Here is a 26,473-nt window from a genome sequence, read left to right as displayed (position 1 = left end):
AATGAAAGTGGACATTTTGGGTTGTTGTTGGTATTCATAAACAGAAGGAGGAACCTGTTGCTGCACCAGGTGTAGTGGAAGAGCTGTGCAGGATGGAGAGGGAGGAGCATCATCCTGACTACTTCTTCTGCGGAGACACTCAAAACTAAATGTTGGTCTGTTGGAGGCTGAGAGAAACAAAAAATGTTCAAACTTTCAATTTTCAACTCTGGTTACATAAAGAACAATTATATTATCGAGGAGCAACGTTGGATGAAATATTAGAAAACCTAATTCTATTCACAATCTAACAATCTATTCACAATCATATATATATATATATATATATATATATATATATATACAGCTTGTTTGGTCAAAATTGTGAAATCACCTAGCATCAGCCCAGTTTACTGATATGTGCAATAAATCTTTGTAACTGAGCTCCAAAGAGCTCCATCAAACATCCAACTGAAAAAATATTTTCATCTGAATAACATAATAACAATAATAACAATATCAAGTCATCATTGACTCACATTAACTGTGACAATATCAGAGAAACTCAATCACTTTAAGGTGGCTAAAAAAAATAAAAAAATAAATACAGTTGTTGTACTGTGTCGTCTAACCTTGAGGTGAGGGTAACAACCATCTCCTGGGTAACCGCCTGCTGTCTTGGCAGATCAGCTGTTGATCATCATTATAGTAACTATCAGGCTGGTGGTTGCCCCCAGAAACGTCAAGGTCAAAGTCTCTTTCTGCATCACGTCGATCCTTGTTGCTCAACCTGTGAAACAAACAGATAACACTTTACATCTATACAAGAACTTTTTTTATTAAAGTGATCTAGCCAAAGGAATTCTTTGCAGTGTTGTTAAAAAAAAGATTTAACTATGTGACTTTTAGATAATGAATACAAAGACAAAAGGATAAGATAAAGACATGGCCAGAGGTGTATTAAAGTGTTTGGCAGTTTTGATTTTAATCTTTCCTCAGATCAAGTTTGACTGACAGCTGCTATTGCTGTACTGTCATGGTTTGCCATGGCAGACACTTTTTGTTAGTCTCTTTGGACTTTTGTCACTTCCTGTTTTATTTTGTAATTGGTTTCCTTGTGTGTCTCAATTTTTTTACTCCCTGTCTTGGTCCTGTTTCTGTGTGGTGATTGTCTGCCCCGCCCTAATGTGTTTCACCTGTGTTCAATCACCCTTGCCTCCCTTGTCTATATAGTCTTTGTGCTCCCCTTTGTCTGTGTCAGTTCATCTGTTGATCTCTGGGTTTGTCCTCATCTGTTCGTGTTGCTTGGTCATGTCTGGTTTGTCCTCGGTCTCTTCATGTTGCTGGTGGTTTAAGTTCAGTTTAAGTGTGTTTCCCTGTGCTTCCCCTGTGTTTCCCTGTGTTACACCAGTGTGGTTTAAGCTCTTTGTTTAATAAACATTTTGCACTGTCTCCCCTGTGTTGGCTGCATTTTGGGTCCAGCCTTACCTGCATAGTGACACATCCTGACATGTACCTGTTCTTTGTGAGCATGATGTCGTCTTCATGAAACTCCTCTCCACTGTAGTACTCTCCTGAGCCTCGCTCATCATCGCTGTCCACGCCCCCTGGCTCCCCTCGACAAATGGTGGGGTAAAGTCCACCACCACTTTGTGACCTGAAATTAAAATGTCAACATAGAAGGGGTCATATACTGATCATTGCAGATTTGACAATTATAAATACAGTATGTAAGAATTAGATGTTGTGGGAAATGAACAGCTAAGATTAAGGAAGAATGTATTGATCTATTTTCACTGTATGGGCCTCAGTGTAAGGATGTCACATGAGAGCCAGCTGAGAGGTTAACATCAAAGGGAAAGTTCTGTTGCATATTCATGTAATTCCTTCGTAGTATTGGAAACAGTTTCCATGTAATTCCTTCTTGGTAGTGAAAGTATTGAGTCTACATAATTAGTAGTCAGAAAAAAGAAAAAGAAAAGAAAAGGGAAACTAGAAAATTAAACATCACTGTAATACAATAACGCAAGAGATTGTTGAAAGAAGTTAGAAATGTGTAAGCAATTATATACTGTTGCAAACCCTATCATTGTTAAGTCCAACTGAAATCCCATTGGTGTATGAGTGAGACGAATAAAAAGTAATTGAATAGAAACACAAATAACATACAAAATAAACTTTGTGGGGACTCATTCAGTGTCTAGTATACATTCTGCATACTACAGGGGTGCATTTCTGCGAACGAATGAGTCATACAAACCACCTGGCTGAAGTGAGCAACCCTTGATAAGATCCAACCATACACTTATTTGAAAAGATCAGAGTGATTGAGTTTTGTGTTAATGAAATGCTCATTGAGAGTAGAAGCACATATGTCCCAGTGAATCAGTGGAAACCAGGACACAACACAGGAAACAAAACGGGGGAATATGAGTCTTTGCCTGACCCTCTTACAGACCCTAAAATAATGGCAGATAACGGGTAAAGCATGGTTGATGATGTTCCGTTCTGGCACCTCATAACCCAGGGAATATTTCCCGTAATAGTGACACTTATCACAGACTATTTAAGAAGGTGTAGAGTAATGTTTGAAGAAAATGTGCAAGAAAAGAAAGTAGGGAAGAAGATGATAAAATGGCAAGCTTTCCAAAAGTGGGACAGAGAAGCAGAACTGAGAGTGAAATCAATAGTAGGATTAATGCTGAAACAAGAAATAGAAGGAACATGTACAAATGAGAGAAAGGAGAAACAAAAATGTAGGGCAAGGGCTCTACCTCCTCTGTATCTCCATATCTACAGCCCTGCCTCCAACAACACCACTTGCAGATGCAATGGATAAAACCCCTGCAGCTTCACAAACCCAGGAAGACTCAGACAGTGAGCAGACACACCCTACTGGAATCCAGAAGTGCTTGTGTACAGGCCATGGGAAACAGGCGAATTAAATGAGATTGCAGGAGAACTACGGGACCCCCAAAAGACTGGAGGTGAGAAATAGGTCATAGCAATGCAACAGACACTGTCCATGTATAATCCAACCTTTCAGGAGGTGAACGCAGTGTGTCGTAGGTGTTTCAAGCTCCAGTGGGCCAATATTTGACCTGCCTCTTGATCCTGTATGATGCAGTGTGTGTTGCCAGAGATCCACAACATTAAACAGAGGGAAGGCTGCTGACTATCATATTCATATGGAAACTGTCTTTGCAGCTCACTCCGGCATCGACCCAGACAATGAGGAATACAGTGACCTGTTGAAGACTGCTTTGGTGAATGGTGTCCATCTTGACTTTAAGAACCGTGTCATGGCTACATGTGTGGGCTGGGAAACTGAGCCCATAACAACTCTCTGGACACATATCTTGCAAGTGGAAAGGATTAAGGTTGATTTGGATTTCAAACAGACCAAAGGACTCCAAACTGCTCAGTTAATGTTCTATCAGCAGAGTGGGCCACAGAGCCCTGGACCAAGATGGCAGTCCTACCAGAACAACATTACAGGGTATGATAAAGGAAGGAGGAGACTGGGACCACAGCCCAGGCTTCAGAGAGGATCTCACAATACTGATCAAAACATGGGCATATATCTCGTGACTGTCCCACTCCTGAGCCTAACCAACAAGAAGAAAACAAGATCCAGGTGAATCCTGGCCATACAGACCACTCGAAGGACTGTCTGGTCATTCACCAGGATTCCAGGAGACACAACCATAGGAGACAGCGCAGGCTAGTCGGAGCATTGAGCAGTATACAGACACAAACACACAAGTAGACGTAAATAATGACACTGAAGAACCAGTTAGCACATACCAACAATATGTACAGTTAACACCAGACTTTCTCTGTAATCCAATCTAAAGTGCTACTAAATTGTGGGCTTGTAGCAAGTTAGATTTTGGAAGTAAAAAAGGTGCAACTCCTGGTATGTTAAATTCCTGTTGGTTTTCTGTAATTAATTTAACAAAAGCATATTTTAGCATTTCTGTTCATCCTGACTCAAACTTCTGATTTGCTTTCATTTTCAATGGTAAGCCATACATGTGGAATTAATGCCACACTGTTTTCTCTCCAGTCCTACACTATTTCCTATGACTGTTGCTTAACACCTGTCATATTGGCAGCCACCATGTGCTAATATGCTTGTTCAGTATGTTGATGACCTTTTAGTGTGTTCACCCACACAAAAGGACTCTCAAACTGACACAGTGCTCTGTTTTCTAGCAGAAAATGGTCACAAGGTTTCAAAAGACAAGCTGTAACTTGTATCACACTCAGTGCGTTATCTTGACCATATAATCTGGAAGGTTGTAAATTGGGCCCAGACCGCATCTAGGCAATTTTGCATGATCCAAAACCGCAAACTAAAAAACAAATTATGTGCTTCCTGGGTTTAGCATTGCCATCTATGGATTACTAATTTGTAGAGCTCTCCCACTGAGTCTAGACTGAAGGTTAACCGCCAGCGTCTCGAGAACAGCCAGCTGAGAAGTTAACATCAAAGGGTCATTGTACTGGAAAAGCCATGATCAACACCTGAATTTATGACTGATTAAGTCAACCTTGTCATGTGTTAGCAACTGTTGTCCTTTTGTTTACCTGACTGTATATAAGGCAAGACACCCTGATAGTCTTTAGAAAACATCCATGTTAGGGTTTTCTCCCCATTATGCATGAAGTAAAGAAATTTGATTCATCACTTCGCATCTGTAATTCTTCAGAAAGAACAGAAAGAATTTCTCTCACATATTTCCCATCTTTTATCTTTTTTTGCTATTGCTGTCTCTGGAGATTTTTATGTAGATTGTCTCTTTGTTGACAAGAAGGAAGCCCTCCCTGCATGATTTGTGACACACCTGCCAAAACAACAGATTGAGATTGTTAAGTGGTAACATGCACATACCTAATGTAGGCCTCGCGGTAGCGTGTCCTGAGAGGAAGAGGAGAGGAAGGGGTCACTCACAAAGACAGGATTATTTGGAATAGGAGAGCAGGGAAGGAAGGACATGAGAGTTTGCATGCAATGACAAAAGCACACAAATTAAAATGCTAAAATAAGACAGAAAAGGCAGAGTCACTGGTTTCATTCTTGCCCCAAGGAATATACAGTATATTTGGCAGAAAGTAGTTCTAACAAAACCTGTTGACATCAAGGCCTGTCAATGATTAAGAATAATGGGGACATTGTTTCTGGAAGGGTAAGTCGCTTATTTCATGTTATTTCAGTCACAAATTCTATCTGCTCTTTATCAGGGTGGTGAAACAAATTTCAGAGGCTGATAATCAGAAACCCACCACACAAACAGAAACCATGAGGCTAGATATCACCAAGAAAGAAATGATGTTTTCTTGTAATTTGAACTGTAAAATTGTAGCTACGCCATTTTACTAAAATAGATATGTTAGATGCCAAGGAATGTTAAAAACCATATATTCAATTTAATTTGACAGGATTAGGTAATAATTACAGGTATATGTAATATCCCAAAGACATTTATTTACTGTTTTTTACATTTGTATTTCAGGGAATGCTGAAGTGACCTGAGATGAATAACTGTGACAACGTTACAGGGATTCCCCATCCTCAGACAGCCGGGGGTCAAACATATTAACAACAAAAATAAACTGAAAATTGACCAAAAATGTATTTTTTACAATAATTGTTCTATAAGCAGTATCAGTTTAGAGACAATACGTTTATGGAGTTCTGCTGTTTTGCTTGAGCTTAGCGGGAGATAAAACAATCTGACCAAAACAAAACTCTTTTGCAGTCAGCTGTGTGGGCAGATGAGATGAAAAGACAGTGTACGTCAGAAGGGGATGAACAAGGTTTGACATGGTGCAATGAAATCTCTTCCATGCTCCACAGGAGGCTCGGGGCAGTTTCAGGATGGGTATCTATGTATCATGGACTCTGTTGATACCTGCTCGCGTGTCTAGTTTTCACTGTTCTTTCTTCTGTTTAAAGTTTCAGACTATAGTTTGGCAAACAATGGGGTGATTGGTACTGCGGCCAGACTGCAGTTGATTTTGTGCTATTGGCTTAAATCAATATCACAACACAAACAAGACAGTACAAGACTGAACAAGACTCCATTTTAGGACAGTTATATGAACTAATCGGTGAAGTCATTCACATTTCAAGCAAATAGGGAAAAATGATCTGGTTCCAGCCTCTGAAATGTGACTATTTGCTGGATTTCTTTGTCGCTTCATGACAGTAAATTGCAGTAAATTGAAAACTCTTTGGTTTCTGTCTGTAGGTCAGACATAAGAAACTTACAGACACTATTTTCGGACATTTTATAGATCAAATGATTAATTGAATAATTGAGAACATAATCAGTTTTACATTAACTGTGTTTGACAGTCTGTTTGTAAATTAGAAGACAGTTTAATTACTTTAATAAATTGGTAACATCACAAATCAAATAAAAGTCGATATACAATAATACTGAATTCACTGAATTCACTGAGCCTTGCAGTGCAGTAGTCAGCTTGAACAAACTGCTTCTTCACTCATTGTAATTTTGATGTCACTTTCGAATCAACTGTAAAAAATATAAGCATCAAATATGAGATTATATGACTGCCATCTATGAAACAAGAGGGCCCTGTGACTGCTTGGCCCCATGCTATTTACATACATATATACATACATAATAACTGCAATAACAGGAGACTCTTTCTCCACTGACCTTGTGGAGTGTGACCTCCAAGGCTTGTCCTGTGCTCCTCTGCTGCGAGTTATTGCTGATGATCCATTTTTAGTGGAAGATGGACGGTCACGCCTTAACAGACACTTCTGCTGCCTCCCAGTGGTCATGGAGAGAAGCGAGGGCACGTTGGCATTGTTGAGGTTGGCATTGGAGGGTATTGGCGATTGATGGCAAGTGGAATTACAGTGAGGGTAATTATACGGATGAGGGGAATGATAATGATGATTATACTGGATGGGTGGAGAGTCAATCTCTGTCTCTCCTTCCCTGTAATTGCTGCTGGCTCTCCTGCCAATTTGGGGGGGGTCAGTCGAGGAGTTGCAGGAGAAGGGCAGGATTTGCAATGGGCGTTGGGTGACGGTGGTCGGGTGAGAGGAGCCTTGCTGATCGCCACCAACATGGTTCACATGGTTGCCAAACAAACCACCATTACGCTGCAGAGAGACAGGAATATCCTGACATTGATTTAAATATCCTCTATCTCTCTTTATCCAATTTCATGATGTAGATAAAAAAGCTGCATTTATCCTTTTTATGTATCCTCTCTGCTGCTGAGTCAAAAGCAGAGTAAGACGTATTCGGCATAAATATTTCAATGTAGGTGAATTAACATTGTTGCTGTGATTAGCTAAGAAACAAGTCTCTCCCTGTTGCTTTGATTCACCATTTTTGATTCACACATATAATGAAATTTGTGTAATGTGTACAGAACTACATGTCTTGATCAAAATTAGAAATCGGTGCACTTTTATATATTCTGGATTAAAAGTGTAGATATGTCATTTTAATTTTAACAAGGTAAATGTTTTTTGTGACAAAACCACATCAGAGACGAATCAGAATACAAAACAGAGTATTTCTATGACTGATCTTTATGGATGTTTACCCTGTAAATTTCCTCCTCTTCTTCTCCATTAAGCTCTACTAGCCCCTCCTCCTGCAGGTCACAAGATATGGCTCGACGGATCTCTGGTCCGATGTCATGCAGCGTGCGCAGGCCGGCCTGCAAAGAGAGTGCTGATGAGTTATAGATTTAAAGCCTGTGATGGCTTTTATTCTGTATTTGTATCTGGTTAAGAGAAAACTGGTATGAACATGTCTCCAACAGTGACTACAGAGTGATTCATGGACACTGCTAACATGACTTTAAAGTTAGCCAGATTCACAGGATAAAAGCAAGACAACAAGAACAATTTTAATCAGTCATTTAACTCAAATGACTCTGATCACTGGCTGCTGTCATCATGGTTAGAAAGCAGTTACAATGCGGATCATCCAGAGTAACTGGAAGATGTTTTGCTGAGAGAGGTGTTGCTCCGTAATGTTTGTAATCTGATTTTTCAATGCTGCAAACACCACAGAAGAAATTATTTTGACCTTCACTGTACTGGCAGAGATGGAAATTGACATCTCAGAAGGTGGACAAATTAAATAAACTGTTTGTGGGCTTCATAACAGTAGATGTAGGTGACAGAATATCTTAGTTTGTAATTTTTTTTGGTGAACCAACCTTTTCAATTTCATTCAATGACCCACTGGCAGTGAGTGCAGGGACCTGAGGTTAGAGTAGTGTTCTCTAACAACAAAACTCTTAATAAACTGAAAATGCCTGAGGGCCTTTTTAGGGCGATCTGAGAAAAGAATAACTGACATTGAATGTCAGAGGATCCATGACTGTACTGAGTTTTATGATGATAATAGGTTGACTTTGTGTGATGTGGTTATTAAAATCTAGATGGGAGTCTATGATTAAACCAATATTTCTAATTTTATTTAGATTTTTCATGCACAGACTTGATATAATGGCTGAGTTTCAATAGCACAGAGGATTATCTCAGGATTGGCTCTTATTTAGATGAAGGTGGAGTAAATCTATTGGACTGATGCTCTGTACTTTACTCACTTGTAAAGCCATGGTGGTGTTCAGCCTCTCCCATGAGTGCCTTCCCATAAGGCCTTGTTCTTTGCGCCTCTTGAACTTCCTGAAGTAGTCCTGTATAAGGAAGGTGGCATAGAACTTCCCCACTGTTACCTCGTCATCTGAGTGGACAGACCAGACACAACAAAGCCTCCCAGATCAAAATCAAATCTGGACCTGAATACCACAATAACAAAATACCCCAACAACCAATTCTTTATGTATCCATCACATTTAAACAAGAAAATTTCTCAACTGAGATCTCACCCATTACTATCACACCACCTATGCCAACAGAAACCCATGTGTGGAAGAAAAAGTCAAATTGCACTAAACTGAAGTCCATTACAGATTTTCTGAATTGCTAAAACACTAAATTCTAAAATTGTCTGAAACAAATCCTCAGTGGTCTCAACTCAAAACCATAAACAATTTTCACCTCGTTAAAAACATGTTTCAGATCTCATTTCAACTTTTTGCAAAACTCTTTTCACACACATTTTCACTAACTGAAACACACTGTGCATTGTGATGCACTATGATGCATAATGGTAAGCACAAGTAGCAGAAGTTAAACACAGTTTCAGCACAGATGTCATAGCTTACACACAACTGAAAACTGTTCACACTTTTTGTTAATGATGTGATGAAAGCAGTATAAACCAGTTCAGAGTGCACAGGTTGTTGAGGGTTGAAGTTTGAAAGAAACAATGGATGAAAATAATCTGAGCAGTAGAGGAGGAGGAGGAGGAGGAGGAGAAGGATGAGGAAGACCAAGACCAAGACCAGGACCAAGACCAAGAACAAAAACAGTCATTTAAGATGAAATTTGTGCAACTGTCATGGTTTGCCATGACGGACATTTTATGTTTGAGATTTTGTCTGGACTTTTGTCATTGTCATTTCCTATTTTATTTTGTAGTTATTTTCCTTGTGTCTCCTGATGTTTTTATTTCCTGTCTTTGTCTCGTTTCCCTCTAGTTTGATTGTCCTCCCGCCCTAATGTGTTTCACCTGTGTTCGATCACCCTTGCCTCCCTTGTGTCTATTTAGTCTCTGTGCTCCACTTTGTCTGTGTCAGTTCGTCTGTTCATGTCCCCTGTGTTTCCTCGTGCTTCTGCTTCCTGTTCGTTTTACCCTATTGTATACAGTTGTACTCTGTGTTATCCTGTGGAACTTCTGTCTGGCTTGCGTCCCTTACTCCTGTGCTCCTTGTGTTTTTGGTTAGTAAAGTCCTTTCATTTCACCTAGCAGCATTTGTGTTTTGGTCTGCACTTTGGTCCAGCTTTACATAAAACTGTGACAGCAACTGTAAAAGACCATGTTCTTGTTTATGTAAAATACTTTTTCACTATTGCAAAAACACAGTTCCAGAAACTAGGGCCCTGTTTGTCAGAGCTCCACACACAAAATAATGCCATATACACAAAATACAAAACATGTTACATCTCTGGCAAAAGCAAGCACTACATCAATAACGATATAAACTCTTATAAAAATGATACTTTAGCTTCCAAACTTTACACACAAACAGCAAATATATAGATCTTTCCACTACCAACTGCATACGAATGCTAAATCTAAAACATGTTTCACATTACTACTTTTCTAATGATATATGGTATCTATAAAAACACTAATACTGTATGTTTTTGATATTTCTCAGTTGTAGCATGCTGTAAATATGAACACAAATGCAATGGGGAAACAAAATCTCTTTATTCTCCATAGTGAACTGAAGACGACATGAACATACTGTACTGTAAAATACAGTAGGCCTATACAGTACTGCAGTTGCTGTCTATCCTGTCACTGATCTAATCTGTAAGAATTGTCCTATTTCTGCTGACCCGTCCTTTCGCCACTCCCTGTCCTGTGTCCTCTTGCTCTTCTTCCTCATACTCAGACACCTCCACCTTCCTCTAATTCTTTCCAAAATTGTACTCCATTGTTGGTCATACCAAAGAGCAAACCTATGGTGATCAAGCTGTGATTTCTATGTGACCTGATTGTGTGTGTCTTCACATGTGCATTCTGAGGTCAGGTGATTGCTAACTGAGCGGGATGTTTCAGTGGCAGTGTTTAGCAAATAACACACAAAGGCTTTCATTTTGAATGATGTGTCTAATGTACAGAAGTGTATATCTCAGACTCACAAAAAGTGTGAGTCTGAGAATGTGTGTATAGTTGTGCAAATCTGGGCGGACATTTTGCTCTTTGTCGAGTTTTCAAAATCTGAATAATTTTTAATTTTAGTGTGTAAGCAATCGTAAAACCTGTAACGGTGAGTGAAGCAGGACAAAGAGTCCAACCCTCTGTAGCATTATAATCACCAGCTTCAAAGAAGAAATTTGGTTTGTATGTACACACCAGTTAAGAAAATATAAAATGCCTTTTCTCTATTTTAAAAAGAGAGCTATATGCTCTGAACACTTTTCTCCATTTTTCTCTGCAGTGTGTAATGGATGATCAGTAGTGTTTTTATTTTAATTGATTTGAGTCTGATCTGAAAACAGTTTTATCTGTGCTCCAAGCGCAGATAAAACTTTTGAGGTTATTTTGCAAGAAGTCAGAGCTTTGGTCAATGTAGTTTGACAACTGGGTTTTGTGTTTACAGTTTTGAGAAAAGCATGGAAGGTTTCAAAATGTTTGTTTTATCATTGTGAAAATGTGTAACAGTAAAATATCACACACAATAATGAAGCACCACCACTGAAGACAACAATATCTCAACATTGAAACAAAATACTTCTATAACAATCAAAGTGAAAAGAATACCGAGACATGTTAGTTAACAAAGTGCCATAAATCCTCACTGCACCAGCATTATCATACATGCACAGAGCTGGAAACAAAACAGAGCAGCACACACACCACTGCCCTGTAAACTAAGCTGATTTCTCAAGAGATCATGAGAGAAACTGTCATCTCAAATGACTTATCTGGAAGTAGAACTTGTGTGTCACTGGATCATGGGTCAGGCCCGAGTTATTGCTGTGTTGACACAACGCAGAGGGTGGTTAAACTCCCTATTAATCTTCACTTTAGGAATTAAACAAAGGTGTAGCTGTATGGTTTTCATGCCGCTGTTTAAATATCAGACCTTAATGCGTGCAAAGTGGGTACGCTTGCTCTATTGACAGAGCTGAATGTCAAACATCAGCAAGAATCTTGTACACAGACACATACACACACAAAGGCAAACACATTTAAACCAACAATAGATAACATCTGTGTCTGCAACTTTAATCTCGCTTCATCTATGAAAATACATGCAGTTATGAAACATCCCTCTTGCACACAAAAAGACAAAAACACTCATGCACACTCAGCTGCTCATGCAAGCAAGTGCTCTCTTGACCACATATATTTTAATGTACCAAAAAATGTTTATCTCACTGTATTTTACGACTGCAGTGAATACTTCCAATTCCAATAAATCTAACCAATTCCTCCCACAAACGGCCACATTTACCATCAGAGACGGAGGTATATGCATCCCAGAAAAACAGCATGATCTGTAGCAAGAAGCACATGCAAGGAGGCAGCAAAGTAAGAGTTTGGAGAAGCAGCAAGGGTCAAACCTGCAGCTCTTTTACGAGAGAGAAGACCGAAACTACATTTAGCCAGAGAGGAAGCTGCAACTACACACACTATCTGCCATGCAGGGAGGCTGATCAAGCGTGGGTCTGACTCACTCAGATTAAGTGGTTTTCTGAAGCACTGGGGAGGGAGACTAACAAGAAAAAAGGAGTCTGAATTGCGGGGTATATGAAATGTGTTTTTTTTCTTTCGTCGCTAGCTTTCCTTGGAGAGGAATCAAGTAAAGGTGACAAATGACAGTGGGGTGGTTGCTTAAACACGGAGGCATAATTCTCTCATGTGGATCAATGAATGATGATTCATCTTCAAGCACTTAACCTGTCTCTCTACATCACCCAACACAGCAAGAGAAGAGAAACTATGAAAGTCTCTGTTCAGAAAGAAAACCTGTGACAGAGAACATATTAAACATTGTAAAATTAGATTTTTTGTTGGTTTGGTAAATCATATTTATTTGGATTTGAATTTTCAGGATTTTTGTTTTGAAGCAAGTGATCAGTCTCATTTTGACATATTTTATTATATTAAAACTCCCTACAGCCAGTCACATTTTAGGACTGTGTTTAACAGACCCACTTGATGAGATGTTGAGATTTCATTTTACTTAATGATGCGTCAAAACAATTCTGCTTATTCTTTTTCTGGACAGAGACTGATGAAGTTTTTAAGAGAGGTATCAGTAGTTTCATGCCACCAGACTAAAACAGAACTGCTCCAGAGACCTCAGGATGGCAGAAAGAGAAGAGAAGAAGGCCAGCAACTGACTGAACACTCTACTGAAAGGAGGCACAGCTGTGGAAGAGAGAGGGACTTACAGGATTACAAAAGAGAGAGAGAGAGAGAGAGAGAGAGAGAGAGAGAGAGAAAGAGAGAAATTAGCAAACTAATACACACAAAGACATGCAGCTGAATTATATCTGACAAGCTCTCAAAACACAGCATAGCTGAAGCATAGTGGAAGTGTGGGACGACATTGGAAAAACTACATGGACCCAGGTAGAGGAAGCTCTGTGTAGACTGCAGCTACATTCACACTTATTTGGGAATTAGTTAAAATAATGTCATTCAAAGACTAAGATGTGCCTGTCATCTATTAATAAAAATCCTCTTTGTGTAAAGAGAAATGATCATCTCAAAGCATCGACCCCTAATGACTCACCCCACAGTTGTATGGCTGTAGAAAGGAGGATGTGGAAGTTGACATCTAATAATAATGTCCTGTTTGGAAAGCTTTGCCTGACTGAGGGGAAACCACACTCTGGCTTTACTGTATGCTCAGCAGCAGACACATGCATCATGCTGAGCTGATGTGGCTGGAACAGGAGTCACATTTGTTTTGGTTCACTATGACTTCAAACCTTTGATGTAGGACATTCTTGAAATTAAATAACCAACGAATAAGAACACCTGAAAAGCCAAAAAAAGCTCATTTGACTGCATATGGACAATAAGATTAAAGTTAATTAAAAGCCACTCATCATTGTGAGCAACAAAAGTTGACAAAAATGTGTTCTCTCCAACTGCACTACACAGTCACAGGAATACTGTAAGAGCAGCCCTCAATAACTTAATATCTACAAATATGGCACATATGAATGGCATATCTTGGCTTTCACTTTGATATCTGATGCATGCAAATAAAGTGGTTCAAAAACGAAGTGCACTCCAAACCTGACTTAACCAAAGTCACACAACAAAGTCACTTACACCTAGTTTAATGTCTTTGTGGGAAAAAAATTCATAGCAAAGTAAGCTCTTCCAACTAAAATCCAGTGGGTTTCTAGATGATTGTAAGAATGAGGCCTCAGCGCAGAGAGAAAACACTTTATAAACAACATATAAACACATCAGCACTTATTTTCAAATATTTAGTGTTTTTGAGTGTTTTTTAATGAGTAAAATTCAGTATATTCAGTAGCTAGAGGAAGAGAAACTGAAGAACTTTAGACAGCGAGATCAATGATAAACAAAACAGTGGGATTATGACAGAGCCAGCAGTTAAACTGTGTCTGCCTGACAGCGATAAGAAGAGTTTCTTTGAACTGAAGTGAAAGGAAATGGTAGCAGTCGAGCTTGTTCCCCTGCCTATCTCATTTTGTTGGTTGTGGTCAGGAAGTGGATCTTGCTGTTTGAGAAAAGCAAAAAACAAGATGCTGAAGGTTTCTGATGGATTAACATTTGCATATCTTCTTGAAGTGACACACCTTCCTGAATCTATCTTTTGTGTATTAAACATTTCCACTCGATTTGATTTGAAAGGTGGTTCCAAAAGCGTCTGCCTCTCTGTGGAACAAAATAATCAATAAAGCCCCCTTTTAAAGCCAGGTGAATGCTTCATAGACCAAAAGACACACAGATTTTTTTCTATTGTCACACCAAAATATATTTTAAATGAAATATCACAGATCAGCCTTTCTTCCATCAAAAAGTGGTGTGATTCCTTGATGATGAACAGTAAATGGTGGGAGAGCAAATCCATGAGACTACATCCTGAAGTGTGAAAAAAATAACAAAGCAAAAATCATTGACTGCTTTTTCTGTTCAAAATAAAGGAATAGTAAAATTGCATTCAAATGCATGTCCGTTGTTTGAAACTCTACCTCCTATGAATACACATAAGCACAAATGTAGATTTGTTTGCAGTGTGACTTCCTTCTCTCTTAATGCAAATGCTGCACTAACAGAGACCAGATGTAAATGAATGTGTCATGATATTAGGACTCTAGCGCTTGTTGTCCCTTATAGTATGCGTGTCATTTTTCCTGGTTGACATGTGAGGTAACTATTATTAATCCTTGGGAAAATGCAAATGAGAGGCAGCGTTTATTCAAATCAAGTGAGCCCGAGAGCAGCGCACAGACAGAGAGGGACACAGTGAGGCCACTGAATCGTGGATGATACTGAGCAGCGCATGATAATGATGTAATGACCACTGACCGCCTGCGGGGGGCACAACTTGGTCCAGCAGCTTCATGCTGGTCCTCTTCCAGATCTTCTTGATCACAGCTCTAAGCTCCTCATTGGCTTGCTCCAGGTTGCCTTGAAAATGAGAGAAAATGTGAAAAGTAGAACTTTAAGATTATTTTGGTTGAAAGCAACCAGTAAGTGATCAGTATGCCGTTGCATTAAGTGGCATGTGGTGCAATCTATTGCTCTCTGTCACCCATGCACACAATGACACAAGATTAACCAAATTTTGACATTTAAAGTTATGATGAATTGCACAATTCCTGGTGATAAATAATTAAAACAGGAAAAAACAACCCCAGTCTTATATCACTAAATCATGCTGATGCAACATCAGACACTGAGGAGAAATTACTTATTGCTATGCATACTAAGCATACTAGAACCCTGACCACAACAACTTCAAGACTCTGACCCAGCTCTGAATAAGGGACTATTATATTAAAAGTTAAAGCAGCATGACGTGACATTCATTCAAAACGTCCCAGCCAAGCTTTGGTCAATAATTCTGAAGAAGCACATGTTTTCTCAGTGCAGACTTATGGAAGCAGTGTTTGATGTCTTGGTATGTTTGGTTTCATTCTATTCATGCTTCTATCCTGACTGATGAATTTATTTCTTTTGTCAGTTTAGTTCACCACTGTAAAGGTCCACATTTTTTTCTGCCTATGTGGTAGCAGACTACAGTATAGGGCATGTTTGCTTGCTTGACTCTGTTCATGATCTCTAGACTCATTATGGATCATGGGTGAATAACTGACCAAATAACTAAATCATTGATCACATCTTAAATGACTTTTATGCCTGGACTTAAAATTCAATGTATTTCATACTGTTCTGTTTTTGCTGCACCGAGTGGCAATGCACAGCTGCATGCATTTGAAGACTCACCCTCAGTCTTAATCTTGAGAGCAGTTCGGACCAGAGCAAACAAAGTGGCATTAAACATGACAGTGCCATCACTGTTCAGGGGCATGTTCATTGCCACCAGACGCTGAAAGAAAATTCAAAGTACAGATTAACAAGGAGGTAGCCTATGGAATGTAAAATTTGTATTTTTGTGATGATCATAATCATGTCTCTTTCTGTATAGGTGTGAGTGTGTCGCTGAGTTGTGGAAAACCCACCTTACACGCCACCCTGTGAGGGCAGAGCTTGCCGAAGCCCAGCGGAGGTTGGATCCTCCTTAGCAGAGTCACAACATCGAGGTGCTTTATCCTGCCCCTGAAAACAAGATACATTCAAATGAAAGATGTTATGCCAAAGGACATTTCCACCACCACTACATGTCTTGATTAAGTACTGGATAATGAGTCAGTGTACTTCAAAACTGTCAAAAAACAATCACCATCCCAATCAATCAAATGATGCGCTGGCAACAAGTGGCAGCAAGTCCGCTTAGCTCTTAGTTTTTTCTGCAATATATTTGTATATAGGCTATAAGTATATTATATAAGTATAGTATATAAGTATATTCTTTGTATAGTGACGTTTTTTTTTATTCTACGTTGTTGTTTTGTCTGACGATGGAGAGAATAATGTATACGAAGGAGGAACTCCTGGCTTTAAAGTTTATCAGATATGGAGTTAAACATCCAGTACTGACTAAGCTGAAGAAGCCATACTGGAGCCGGGGCTAAGCTAAAGGCTAGGAGATGGAGATATAAGCCTTTTCTACCATCGATCCTCATGGGAAATGTCAACTCCCTGGCTAACAAGTGTGATGAACTGGAGGCACCTGTGAAGAACCAGCGAGCATATCGTGAGTGTCGTCTCATATGTTTCATGGAGATGTAGCGGACACTGGTGGACGCCAGTGACCGGACACCAGATTTATGGTAAGGACACTGGGGTGCTCTGGAAGATATGGGGAGCCTCCCATGTCCACTTTCCCATCATCAAACTATCACTTGGATAGTAAACAGGGACGAAATGAGTTCCCCTCATGAATAGACCAGCTTTTAAAGATGCCATCGGAATTTGTGGCTAGCTCATGGAACTCATCATGAACCAACACTCCCGCAACAAATGGGAGACAAACACAACTCTCCCCCACAGACTGACACTGAATTCATGTTTCATCCCTGACACTCATCCGGGATTGATAGGAGGGTGCCACCTCTTATCAAATAACATGGAAAGGAACATTTAGCCCATCAAGGTGCTAAACCACCAGGATTCACACTCTTGACTCATTTTTCTCTCACAAGAGAAAACAACACTCTCACCTTTAACACCCTTTCTTACCCAAAGGGGGGTCTCACGAGGAACCACAGACCCCCGCCATAAAACCATCCTACATTCCAAGCCGGATTGATGAACTATTCCACATTTATAAAGCATTACTGAAATGTCATTGAACCAAACGTCCTATCACCAGGTAATTCATGCAGTATTACTCTGGAAAGATTTCAACTAAGTATGATCCAAAGTTCATTTCTGTAGCCCAAAGGGAGGCTGAGATAGGTTTTATTAGTTCTAAGGTAAATATCCACCACTTTACAATACTGCCATCTAAGGACCACTCTGGACCCCTTATCCTCTAGGGAATTAAGGGATAGACAACTTAATACATCACTTTGACATTACTGTTTCATATTGTAACTTAGCTATATATTTGTGTGGTTACCAATTGGTTTCCTTTCATTAATCCATATATTTTATGTGTACTATTAACCATGATGATGTTATTAGTTTATCTTGTATATTCCAAACTTTAGTTAGGTAGTTGATATAGGCCGTTGTCAAAATGAATGGGCCATGGTGGGAGTAGAATATGCAACACTTGCGCGTAAAGTCAAATTAAACAAATTAACTTAAGGTTTTATTTCTCTCTTTCTTTATTGAAACAAAGAAAGAGAAGGAAGACCAAAGGGGTGGCGACAACTGTCAAGCCTCCCCGGCTACACACATAAAACAGCAGGATCTTTTATATAAATAGATAGAATTTTTTTTTACTATGTCAACAAGCCAAGCCTTCCAAATTGAATCACACACAGGTGTGTATAAGCAATTTTGTCGTTTCCTTTTTTTTTTTGACAAATCCAACTTTTGTCTAGAAGATTTTGAAGGTTTTGCGTCGTTTGGCCAACACCAACTGCTTCCAACTTATCTGGCAAATTAAATTAAATACTAGCGTTTATTCCGCCGTCAACCTCCGGCCCTCCGGCTACACGCCACACCAGGACCGGCTGACCTGGCAACGGCCGTCATCTCTGAGAGAAACCCACTTGGAGCGTGGCGTCCCCGTCGCCTAGCAACCAAACTCCGGGGCTCCAGCCAGGATCTCAACAGCGCCCCGCTACTCAAAGTAGGCAACTCTATCCTTTGCTCCGAACTGGGTTGATGTCGGAATAATACTAATCCCAATTTAATCATTTCCCACCATTACGAATAAATGCTATACACATAACTAAATCCATTCTCTTTCACCATCGCCCAAATCACTGCTAGTTCAGCTGGTAGATATAGTTATTGTTAGTTATAGATTCATGTCATTATCCTTGTTCATTTGACTGTGTTTAGTTAGTCAATAAATATTATCAACGTAACCCAGTCGTTGCCTGTGTTTCTTTGAAGTGAAGATCGGAGATCCCTGTAATCGAGAAATCACAACTTCGGATGTGAGATTGATCAGAACAATCTGTATTTTAATCAAACTGTCCTCCCTGAGGACTGGTGCCCCATTCTTTTAACGAGAGCAAAAATTCAAATTGTCGACCATTGTGTGGATTTACCCGGCTTCACTGCAGTACCAGCGGACAGGAGAAAGCTTTTGTTGATGGGTCCTGAGTACTCACTTGGCTTCAGGGTCGTATTCGGACCAGATCCTTTTAAACTCATCCAGGTGATGTGGCCCAAGAATGGACCAATCACGGGTCAGATAGTCAAAGTTATCCATGATGACAGCCACAAATAGGTTGATGATCTGAAACCAGAGCATGCAACATTTTTTTAACTGTATAGAGGAATGTGAAAGCTCAAGTCTGTGCTCAAACATTACTGGCACTGCACACAGTGTAATTTCTGAAGATTACCAGAAAAGCACAGAGCATGTAGAAGCTGATGAAGTAGATAATGGCGAAACCACTGCCGCAGGTTCTCTCCTCTCCGGGGTTGTAGTCTGACTCTGAATCACACAGCTTCCCTGGCAGACAGGCCAGCATGATCTCTTGCCAGGCCTCACCTGTAGCACACCTAACACAGAACAAGAACAATATTAATACAGCAGCAGAACAAAGGTTTTTTTTACACATATATTATTATATATTATAATGGCTTGTAAACAACAATTTAAGCTATGCAAACAAATACCTGAAGAGCATCAGCACAGCTTGAGGAAAGGTTTGAAAGTTGTTGTTGCGGTTGATTTGTGTTCCATCCACCATGGCTATTTTCCCGAACACCTAAAAGCAGACAAAGAATTGTCATCCAAAAAATCAATCAGCCCACTCTCACATTCTGGACAAGACAAAAATAATATGATGATTATGAAACTACAAGAAAAAAAAACTGAAGGCAATACATCCTACAGAGCATTGAGTATGGGATTTGATTTTCAAAAAATGATTACATTTTACCTGCATTCCGATTACAGCATATATGAAAAACAGCATGGCAATCAGGAGGGCAACATAAGGAAGAGCCTGAGTGGGAAAAAAGAGAAAGTCAGTGATGCACATTATCAAACAATTACAGCATAACAAATTGTTTAGTTAAATCATAGTTTCTTGGTTTACAGATATTAGCACTGTATCACAGGATACCACCTGCTAATTTTTCACAAGACAGATGGCTTTGGTGCTACATGTGTGCTGACACAAATGGCAACGGCAAAAAAGGTGAACCTGCCGCATTTTTTCCTGCATCATGAGTCTGATAAGCTTCAAACTCATGGATGATGCATTATTCAAACTGGATTTTCCATGTTTTAATTGTACTTGTCCCAACATACTCACACCAACACAGCAACTTGTGTTTTCTCAATGCTAATGCTAATTTCTTAAAGGTGCAATGTGTTAGATCTGGCCAGAACTTTATAATGTTCAAAAAATAAACTAACACTATCAACAGTACGTGAAGGAGCCACAGTGATGATGTCATGACCAAGACCTCCATCTGTTGTATTTCAGAGATATCTGTTGAAATTAGCATGCTAACTAGCTAGCCCCTACCCATCCCATGTTGCAATACCACTAGATATTATTAGATATGACACTAAATGCTGTGTGTCAGTGCAGCATGTAGTCTGCCCTTAGTCCCACAAAGAAGAACAGCTTCCTCCAGAGCTTGAAGTTACTCTACAGTTCCCAACCAGCATCACAGCAACACAGAGATGGCTGAAGCTCCTGGAAAACGATTTTTACCTCCATCCCAAAGTATCGCTCAGACAAGAAACCATGTTCAACGGCAAAGAAAAGAAGCAATACACAAATAAAGCTTGGTGTGGCTTTCCACCGCTGCAGACAGCTGTGGGTGAGTAAAGAGATGCGGTTTAATGATGAGCTTGCAACTTTTCTTTTAGAGTGGTGAGTAACATCTAATGATGAAAAGTATCATTAGTCCAAATGACTGTACTGACAAACATTTCAAGTGGCATAAATGTATGATATTGATGCTGTCGACAGACGTTTTAGCGGTTTAGTAGAATTTAGCCTGTTTCTGCAGCTGTGGTCCACTAGTTACTTCAGTAACTTTTGGCTTATTTTATAATGACTGTACATTAAGAATGGATCCAGTAGACCGAGTGAATACACGTCCATTGGTTCACCATATTGTAACCACTTTACCGTTACGAGATCAGGCATGATTGAAAGTGTACTAGGCCTTTACATTTCTGAGGAGATTTCAGCATTCCTCTGTCTTCATCAGGAACTGAGTCAGTACAGTCACCGCCTCCACCTGTCCCACCAACATCAATGGCAGAGAGTGTTCAGACACAGTGCGGAGGGTCTAGGTGAGTAAAATTCTACCGTCACATTTACAAGTAAGACAAACAGACTGTTTGTTCAAGAACCAGTGGGTTCAGATCTGCTTCTTCCCCTCAGCTGTCACCCTGCTCCACTCTGCACCACTGTGATTATATCAGAGCCACAGTGTATACATATTCATACTGCTGACTGATAATAAAAAATATTTATACCACTGCCTATACTGGTTATGTATTTCACAGTATATCCATATTTGCACTACTCTCTATCATGTATTGGTTATATAGTGTGTGCGTTGAATGCCCATCATACCTCTTGTTGTTTACTTTTCATTTCCTTACATTTACATTTCATAATATTCATACTGTTACTAATGTTCACATTGTGTATATCTCAGCATATTCATGCCAATACTGTATTTATTTGAGCATATTCATATCTATCCTTACTATTTATTATACACAGACAACAGACCTAACATGTATGAATATAAATAACATGTATGATATAAACTAATTGTCCTATCACATGTTTGTCTGTATTAGGACCAGAATTCCAGTCCAGTCATCCCCAGCGATGGACCAGCACCTGCCTTTTCTTCTGCATCTGGCCTCATCAACCATCAAAATCCACATTACAGCAACACGTTGGAGTATTATCCCTGCACAGAACACATATTGTCTATACTGTGATCTTTTGCATATGCTGCTCAGCAGGAGTTTTGTCATTCTAAAACACGTGTACATAGTTATAGTATTTTGTGTAGTATCTTTTTCATTTTTTTTCATCTATGTATATTTATCTTTTAACTGTTGCAGTATTTTACCTTTTTTTGTTATATAAATACAAGATATTTGGCTTGGTGTTTGGTGCAGTATACAGTAAATGTAAGTAAAAAAACTACCTGACAATAAACCTTATTTTCTAATTCTGCCTTTGTGATGATGTCATCATGCCTTCCTCATGCTGCTGTAGCGTGACACCCATGTGTTATACAGTATCCCCTTGCCTTCATATTTTTATAGGTAAATAAAAACATTCTGTTTGTATTACATTTACTCATAATTCGTTTCGGTGCTTTCAACAGTGAAATGCTGCCCCCTATGGAGGTGGAGCAAGTAGCACAATCTTACACATTACACCTTTAAAGCTTCTTTCTTATGGCGTTTTCATGGCTTAAAACTAATTTAACTCGCAAATTATTAATAGCAGATTCAAAAGGTACCTTTACTGGCTGCTTATCCTACGATCTCACCTGGAAGGACTTGATGAATGTCCACAGGAGAGTCCTGATGCCCTCCCCCCTGCTCAGCAGTTTAACCAATCGCATCACCCTGAACAGGCGGAAGAAGGTGATGGAGATGCGAGCGCTGTCTTCTGTGTTCTGAGGTGGAGGAGGTGAGGATTGATTAAAAAAACAGATAGTGTAACATCAAAACAGACACTGATAAACCTCTGCACCACTATTTCATTCATGCAGTCAGTCAGTCATACATGCATTCTGTCAATCTTCATGTAACATTATCTCACAGGCGTGATTAATTAAATGGTCAAAAATTACTATGATGGAATCTCCTAGTATGTGATTTTTCTGCATCTTTGCAATGACAACAATCACCATGCATGTGGACTGACTGTGTCTTAAATACCATGCCATTAACAGACCTGGAGGACTTACAAATACGGCACATTTAACTCAGAATGGCTAATTAAAACAAGCAACATACAAAATGAACAGTCCAAAGACAAACAAACTAAAACGCAAACAGTAATAGTTTTTGGTTTTTTTACACTTGATACAAACACCAAGATGGATGAGTTACTGTCTTCTTGTTATAGTACAAATACACAAGACTTTTAACAAGAAACGTCGACATGATTTTGTTGTCTGACTAGGAAAAGCTTTGTTTAAATGAATAAATGACCAAATAAATACCATACAGTGTTACTGTACCCCCTGTGTCATGCCATGCACCCAGACAGGACAAAATGTCAGCTGAATCAAACTGGAGCCAAAATGCAACAAAACAGGTGGATTCAAAACAGGACTTTGACAAACATTGAGAGTTCACTCACAAACCCTCACATTTTACTGAATAAGTGAAACCTGAAGCTCTGGAAGAAAGCATCTCAATGTTTCATTGGTGAGTGACAGAGAGCAACAACAAAAAGACCTTGATGCTTTAACTTCTGCATTAACACAAAAGGGTGAGGGCTTTAAATGGAGGAGGAGGGGGTTCTTCTTACCCCTGGCTCCACTATCACCTTGAAGACAGGAAGGGCTGCCGACTTGAAACCAAAAGCCTAAGGTTAATCCAAGTTACACAAACCAAACGGTTCATGAGTCAATGCTACTGAAAATGTCATCAGGTATCTTTTCCAAAAAGGTTCATCCTGTCTCCACTGTAACTATTTTTTCTTCTTGATAGACGAGTGCTTTGAGGTGTTTTTACCCTGACATGTTTAGACTGCTGTCTTCCCACGTGTCTTATCAGCTGTTGATTATACAGGTGTGGTCGTCCACATACAAACATAGCTTTTCCAAGTCAGACAACAAAATCATGTCGACATTTTACTACTTTAAATTTATATTTCTTGTTAAAAGTCTTGTGTATTTGTACTATAACAACAAGACAGTGACTCATCCATCTTGGTGTTTGTATCAAGTGTAAAAAAAACACATACACACATACTGTTTGCGTTTTAGTTTGTTTGTCTTCGGACTGTTCATTTTGTATGTTGCTTGTTTTAATCAGCAACATCACGTGACTCTTGGAAGATTGCAGGAAGACAGCAGTCGAAACCTGTCATAGTAAAAAACACCTTAAAGCACTCGTCTATCGAGAAGAAAAAAAGCATAAATAAATCATCAGGTATCACTGTGAGTTAGGCTATTTAACACTGAATCACACAGCACAAACAAGAACATCATCATCGTGAAGCATAAAATCTGTCATGCCAAGGCTTTACCACATGTTCCCAGCAGTAACACATAAAATGCAAGTGTACAATGGCTGAGGGAAAATGAACTACTGTTCCTTTACAAAACAGTACAGTTCTGGTGAAAAAGTATGATTATAAAAAATTTTAATATAAAAACTGTTTTTTAAATGTTTTACAACACAATGATCTTTAAAAACAGTTTTTTAAAACTCCTTTCATTGTTTTTGTTTGGTTTTGTTTTTAGTATTTCTGTTTTGTTTTGTTTTGTTTTGTTTTGAGCCAATGATAGTGTAGTGAGGACTTGTGGGGGAGGGTCTCATCTCCCTGTGGACACTCAGTGGAGAGGGGCGCGCCAAATAAAAGTCGGCATTAAACGGGCGGCGGCGCACGAGGGAACTGAATTGCTTTGTCCGGAGCTGGGCCGGCTGTGGCGCTGTGGCGGGAGGGTGCTGTTCGGAACTGTTAGTGTTGCCGGCAGTGAAGACGGCTAAGTAGGGTATCCGTTCCTGAATTTGGAGGAGAGGCTGGTCGCCTACTTTAAGTAGAGAGGGACCGGGGACTAATAAGTGCCTTTGCCTTTCCTGCCCGGGGCTGTTATGACGGTGCACTTCACACATCCTCCTCACGCCGGTTCAAGCAGATCAATTCCTGTAACTATTGGCTTCATCCCGAGTGTATCTGGGACCGCTTCCTGCTTCCACGGGAGACCATATTCGCTCCCCACGGGGGTTCTTGTCACCAGACCAGGCGAGATAAGCTTAATAATTTTCAGATTTAATGTTTATAGATTGTTGTATTCAGAGCGCTTTCTTTGTTTGTATGCCAGGTATTTTAAATAGCTTTTTGTGCCCGGACATCCTGCCAGGGGCTCATGTGGTGACGCCGGGAGTCAAGCGGGGCCCTCTGCCTCCCCCTATTGGCCAAATTGGTTTCGACCGACCTACAGTTTCGAGTGGTCCTTGTTTGCTGTGAACATTCCTGTATGACGTTAAGCTACAGTGTTCCATGAAATTGCAGGGTAGTATTGCTGTGCGTAGAGTTCTTTCCTAGTTGTATTGTATTTTTTGTACCATATGTGCCTCTCTGTGTTAAAGTCCTACTGCCTCTGACACAGGACCAGAACGGACTATCAAAGGTGGTCCCACCTGTATTTGTGTGCTATCTCAGTCTGATTGTGCACTAAAAGATCTCATCCATGGCAAAAATTGGAGAGTCAAAAGGGATAGCTGGTTAGCAATAGGAAGAAATAAAAGGGAAGAGTTGAGACGGATGATTAAATGACAAGTGACCTCTCCCCCGTCAAACAAAAGAAAAAGTTGACGCACCTTTTTGAGTTACGTGATGTTTTTTCTGGACACAAAGTTTGAAGTGGCACAATGCTTCAGTGATTTTTGAGTGGTTGGCTACATTGTTACCTGGCAGATATTTTCACTTAAATTGACTTAACCTCAGCCTCCAGGGAACAGCAGTGAACATGTTCAATGTCCAGAATAAAGTGGAAGCGACTATTAGAAAACTGGAGCTGTGGGTTAAGGGAGTCGGTCAATCAAATTATGACTCGTTTGAAAATAAACCCATTCGCCAGACACAGTGACAAGGCCCTCGCAGCCCTGAGCACTAAAGAGCAAGACAGTCTTGTGGAACTTTCCTGCAACACTGCATTGAAACTAGTTTTCTCAGAAGTACCTGACAAACTTCTGGCTTTATGTTGCTTCTGAGTATCCCAATCTTTCAGACAGAGCTGTGAGATTTCAAATGCCTTTCCTGACAAAATACCTCTGAGACTGACTTTTCTGTGCTTGTGGCACTAAAAACTAAATATAGAAATAAACTGAATATGGAGCCAGATCTTCGACTGAGACTGTCATCCATTGGGCCAGACATCAAGAAATTTGGTGGCCGCTATGCAACATCAGAGTCAACATGTTGTTGGCCTATTGTTGAACTGATCTGCTGCAGCTCTATAAGTAAGAGTGCAATGTTTTAATTTTGTTTTGTTGCTTTACTTATTTAAACATTTTTCTTCTGGTTATGCCTACACACTGAAAAAAAAAAAAGTAATTTTTCATTGATCAGCTGTGGCTATGTGGCGGGGATCGAAGCCCCTGTGTGAGCCAGCAGTGGATGTTGCATACAGCACAATAGAGCAAACACATACTGGCTTTCTATGTGGGGAGTGGGAGGGAAATCCACTGGAAATGGACTCCTGTTTTGAAAACCATGCCGTCTTCATATTGTTGGCAGGTTGGTTTATAAAAAAGCCACAAGTAAGAGTGCAATGTTTTAATATTTCTTTGCAATAATGGCTGTTGCTTGTATTTACGTTTTGTCTGGCCATGCCGGTGCCGAATTTGCAATGTAGACCTACATTGGTTTTATGTTTGTTTACAGGCCTATCAATCTATTTCTCATTTGATGAAT

At 39.7% G+C, this 26,473-nt stretch overlaps 1 protein-coding gene across 1 annotated transcript in view; it reads right to left on the bottom strand.

Moving 5' to 3' along the window:
* Positions 1 to 26,473, bottom strand: part of cacna1db (calcium channel, voltage-dependent, L type, alpha 1D subunit, b) — a 153,515-nt gene that overhangs the window by 5,090 nt on the left and 121,952 nt on the right. Inside the window, exons 34-49 of the mRNA XM_056384105.1 lie at positions 23,357 to 23,398; positions 22,365 to 22,493; positions 19,760 to 19,825; positions 19,494 to 19,585; positions 19,217 to 19,376; positions 18,980 to 19,107; positions 16,307 to 16,403; positions 16,071 to 16,173; positions 15,150 to 15,251; positions 8,596 to 8,732; positions 7,579 to 7,695; positions 6,672 to 7,126; positions 4,877 to 4,903; positions 1,496 to 1,636; positions 612 to 769; positions 55 to 167 (exon numbers count right to left, since the gene is read on the bottom strand). Coding sequence (XP_056240080.1) covers positions 55 to 167; positions 612 to 769; positions 1,496 to 1,636; positions 4,877 to 4,903; positions 6,672 to 7,126; positions 7,579 to 7,695; positions 8,596 to 8,732; positions 15,150 to 15,251; positions 16,071 to 16,173; positions 16,307 to 16,403; positions 18,980 to 19,107; positions 19,217 to 19,376; positions 19,494 to 19,585; positions 19,760 to 19,825; positions 22,365 to 22,493; positions 23,357 to 23,398 — 2,067 coding nt within the window. The remainder of the gene's footprint in view (positions 1 to 54; positions 168 to 611; positions 770 to 1,495; positions 1,637 to 4,876; positions 4,904 to 6,671; positions 7,127 to 7,578; positions 7,696 to 8,595; positions 8,733 to 15,149; positions 15,252 to 16,070; positions 16,174 to 16,306; positions 16,404 to 18,979; positions 19,108 to 19,216; positions 19,377 to 19,493; positions 19,586 to 19,759; positions 19,826 to 22,364; positions 22,494 to 23,356; positions 23,399 to 26,473) is intronic.

This window comes from Seriola aureovittata, chromosome 9 (genome assembly GCF_021018895.1).
Source record: "Seriola aureovittata isolate HTS-2021-v1 ecotype China chromosome 9, ASM2101889v1, whole genome shotgun sequence".
Classification (NCBI taxonomy): Eukaryota; Metazoa; Chordata; class Actinopteri; order Carangiformes; family Carangidae; genus Seriola; species Seriola aureovittata.
The sequence above is the reverse complement of the archived record's forward strand: the minus strand, read 5'-3'. Positions and strand labels throughout refer to the sequence as shown.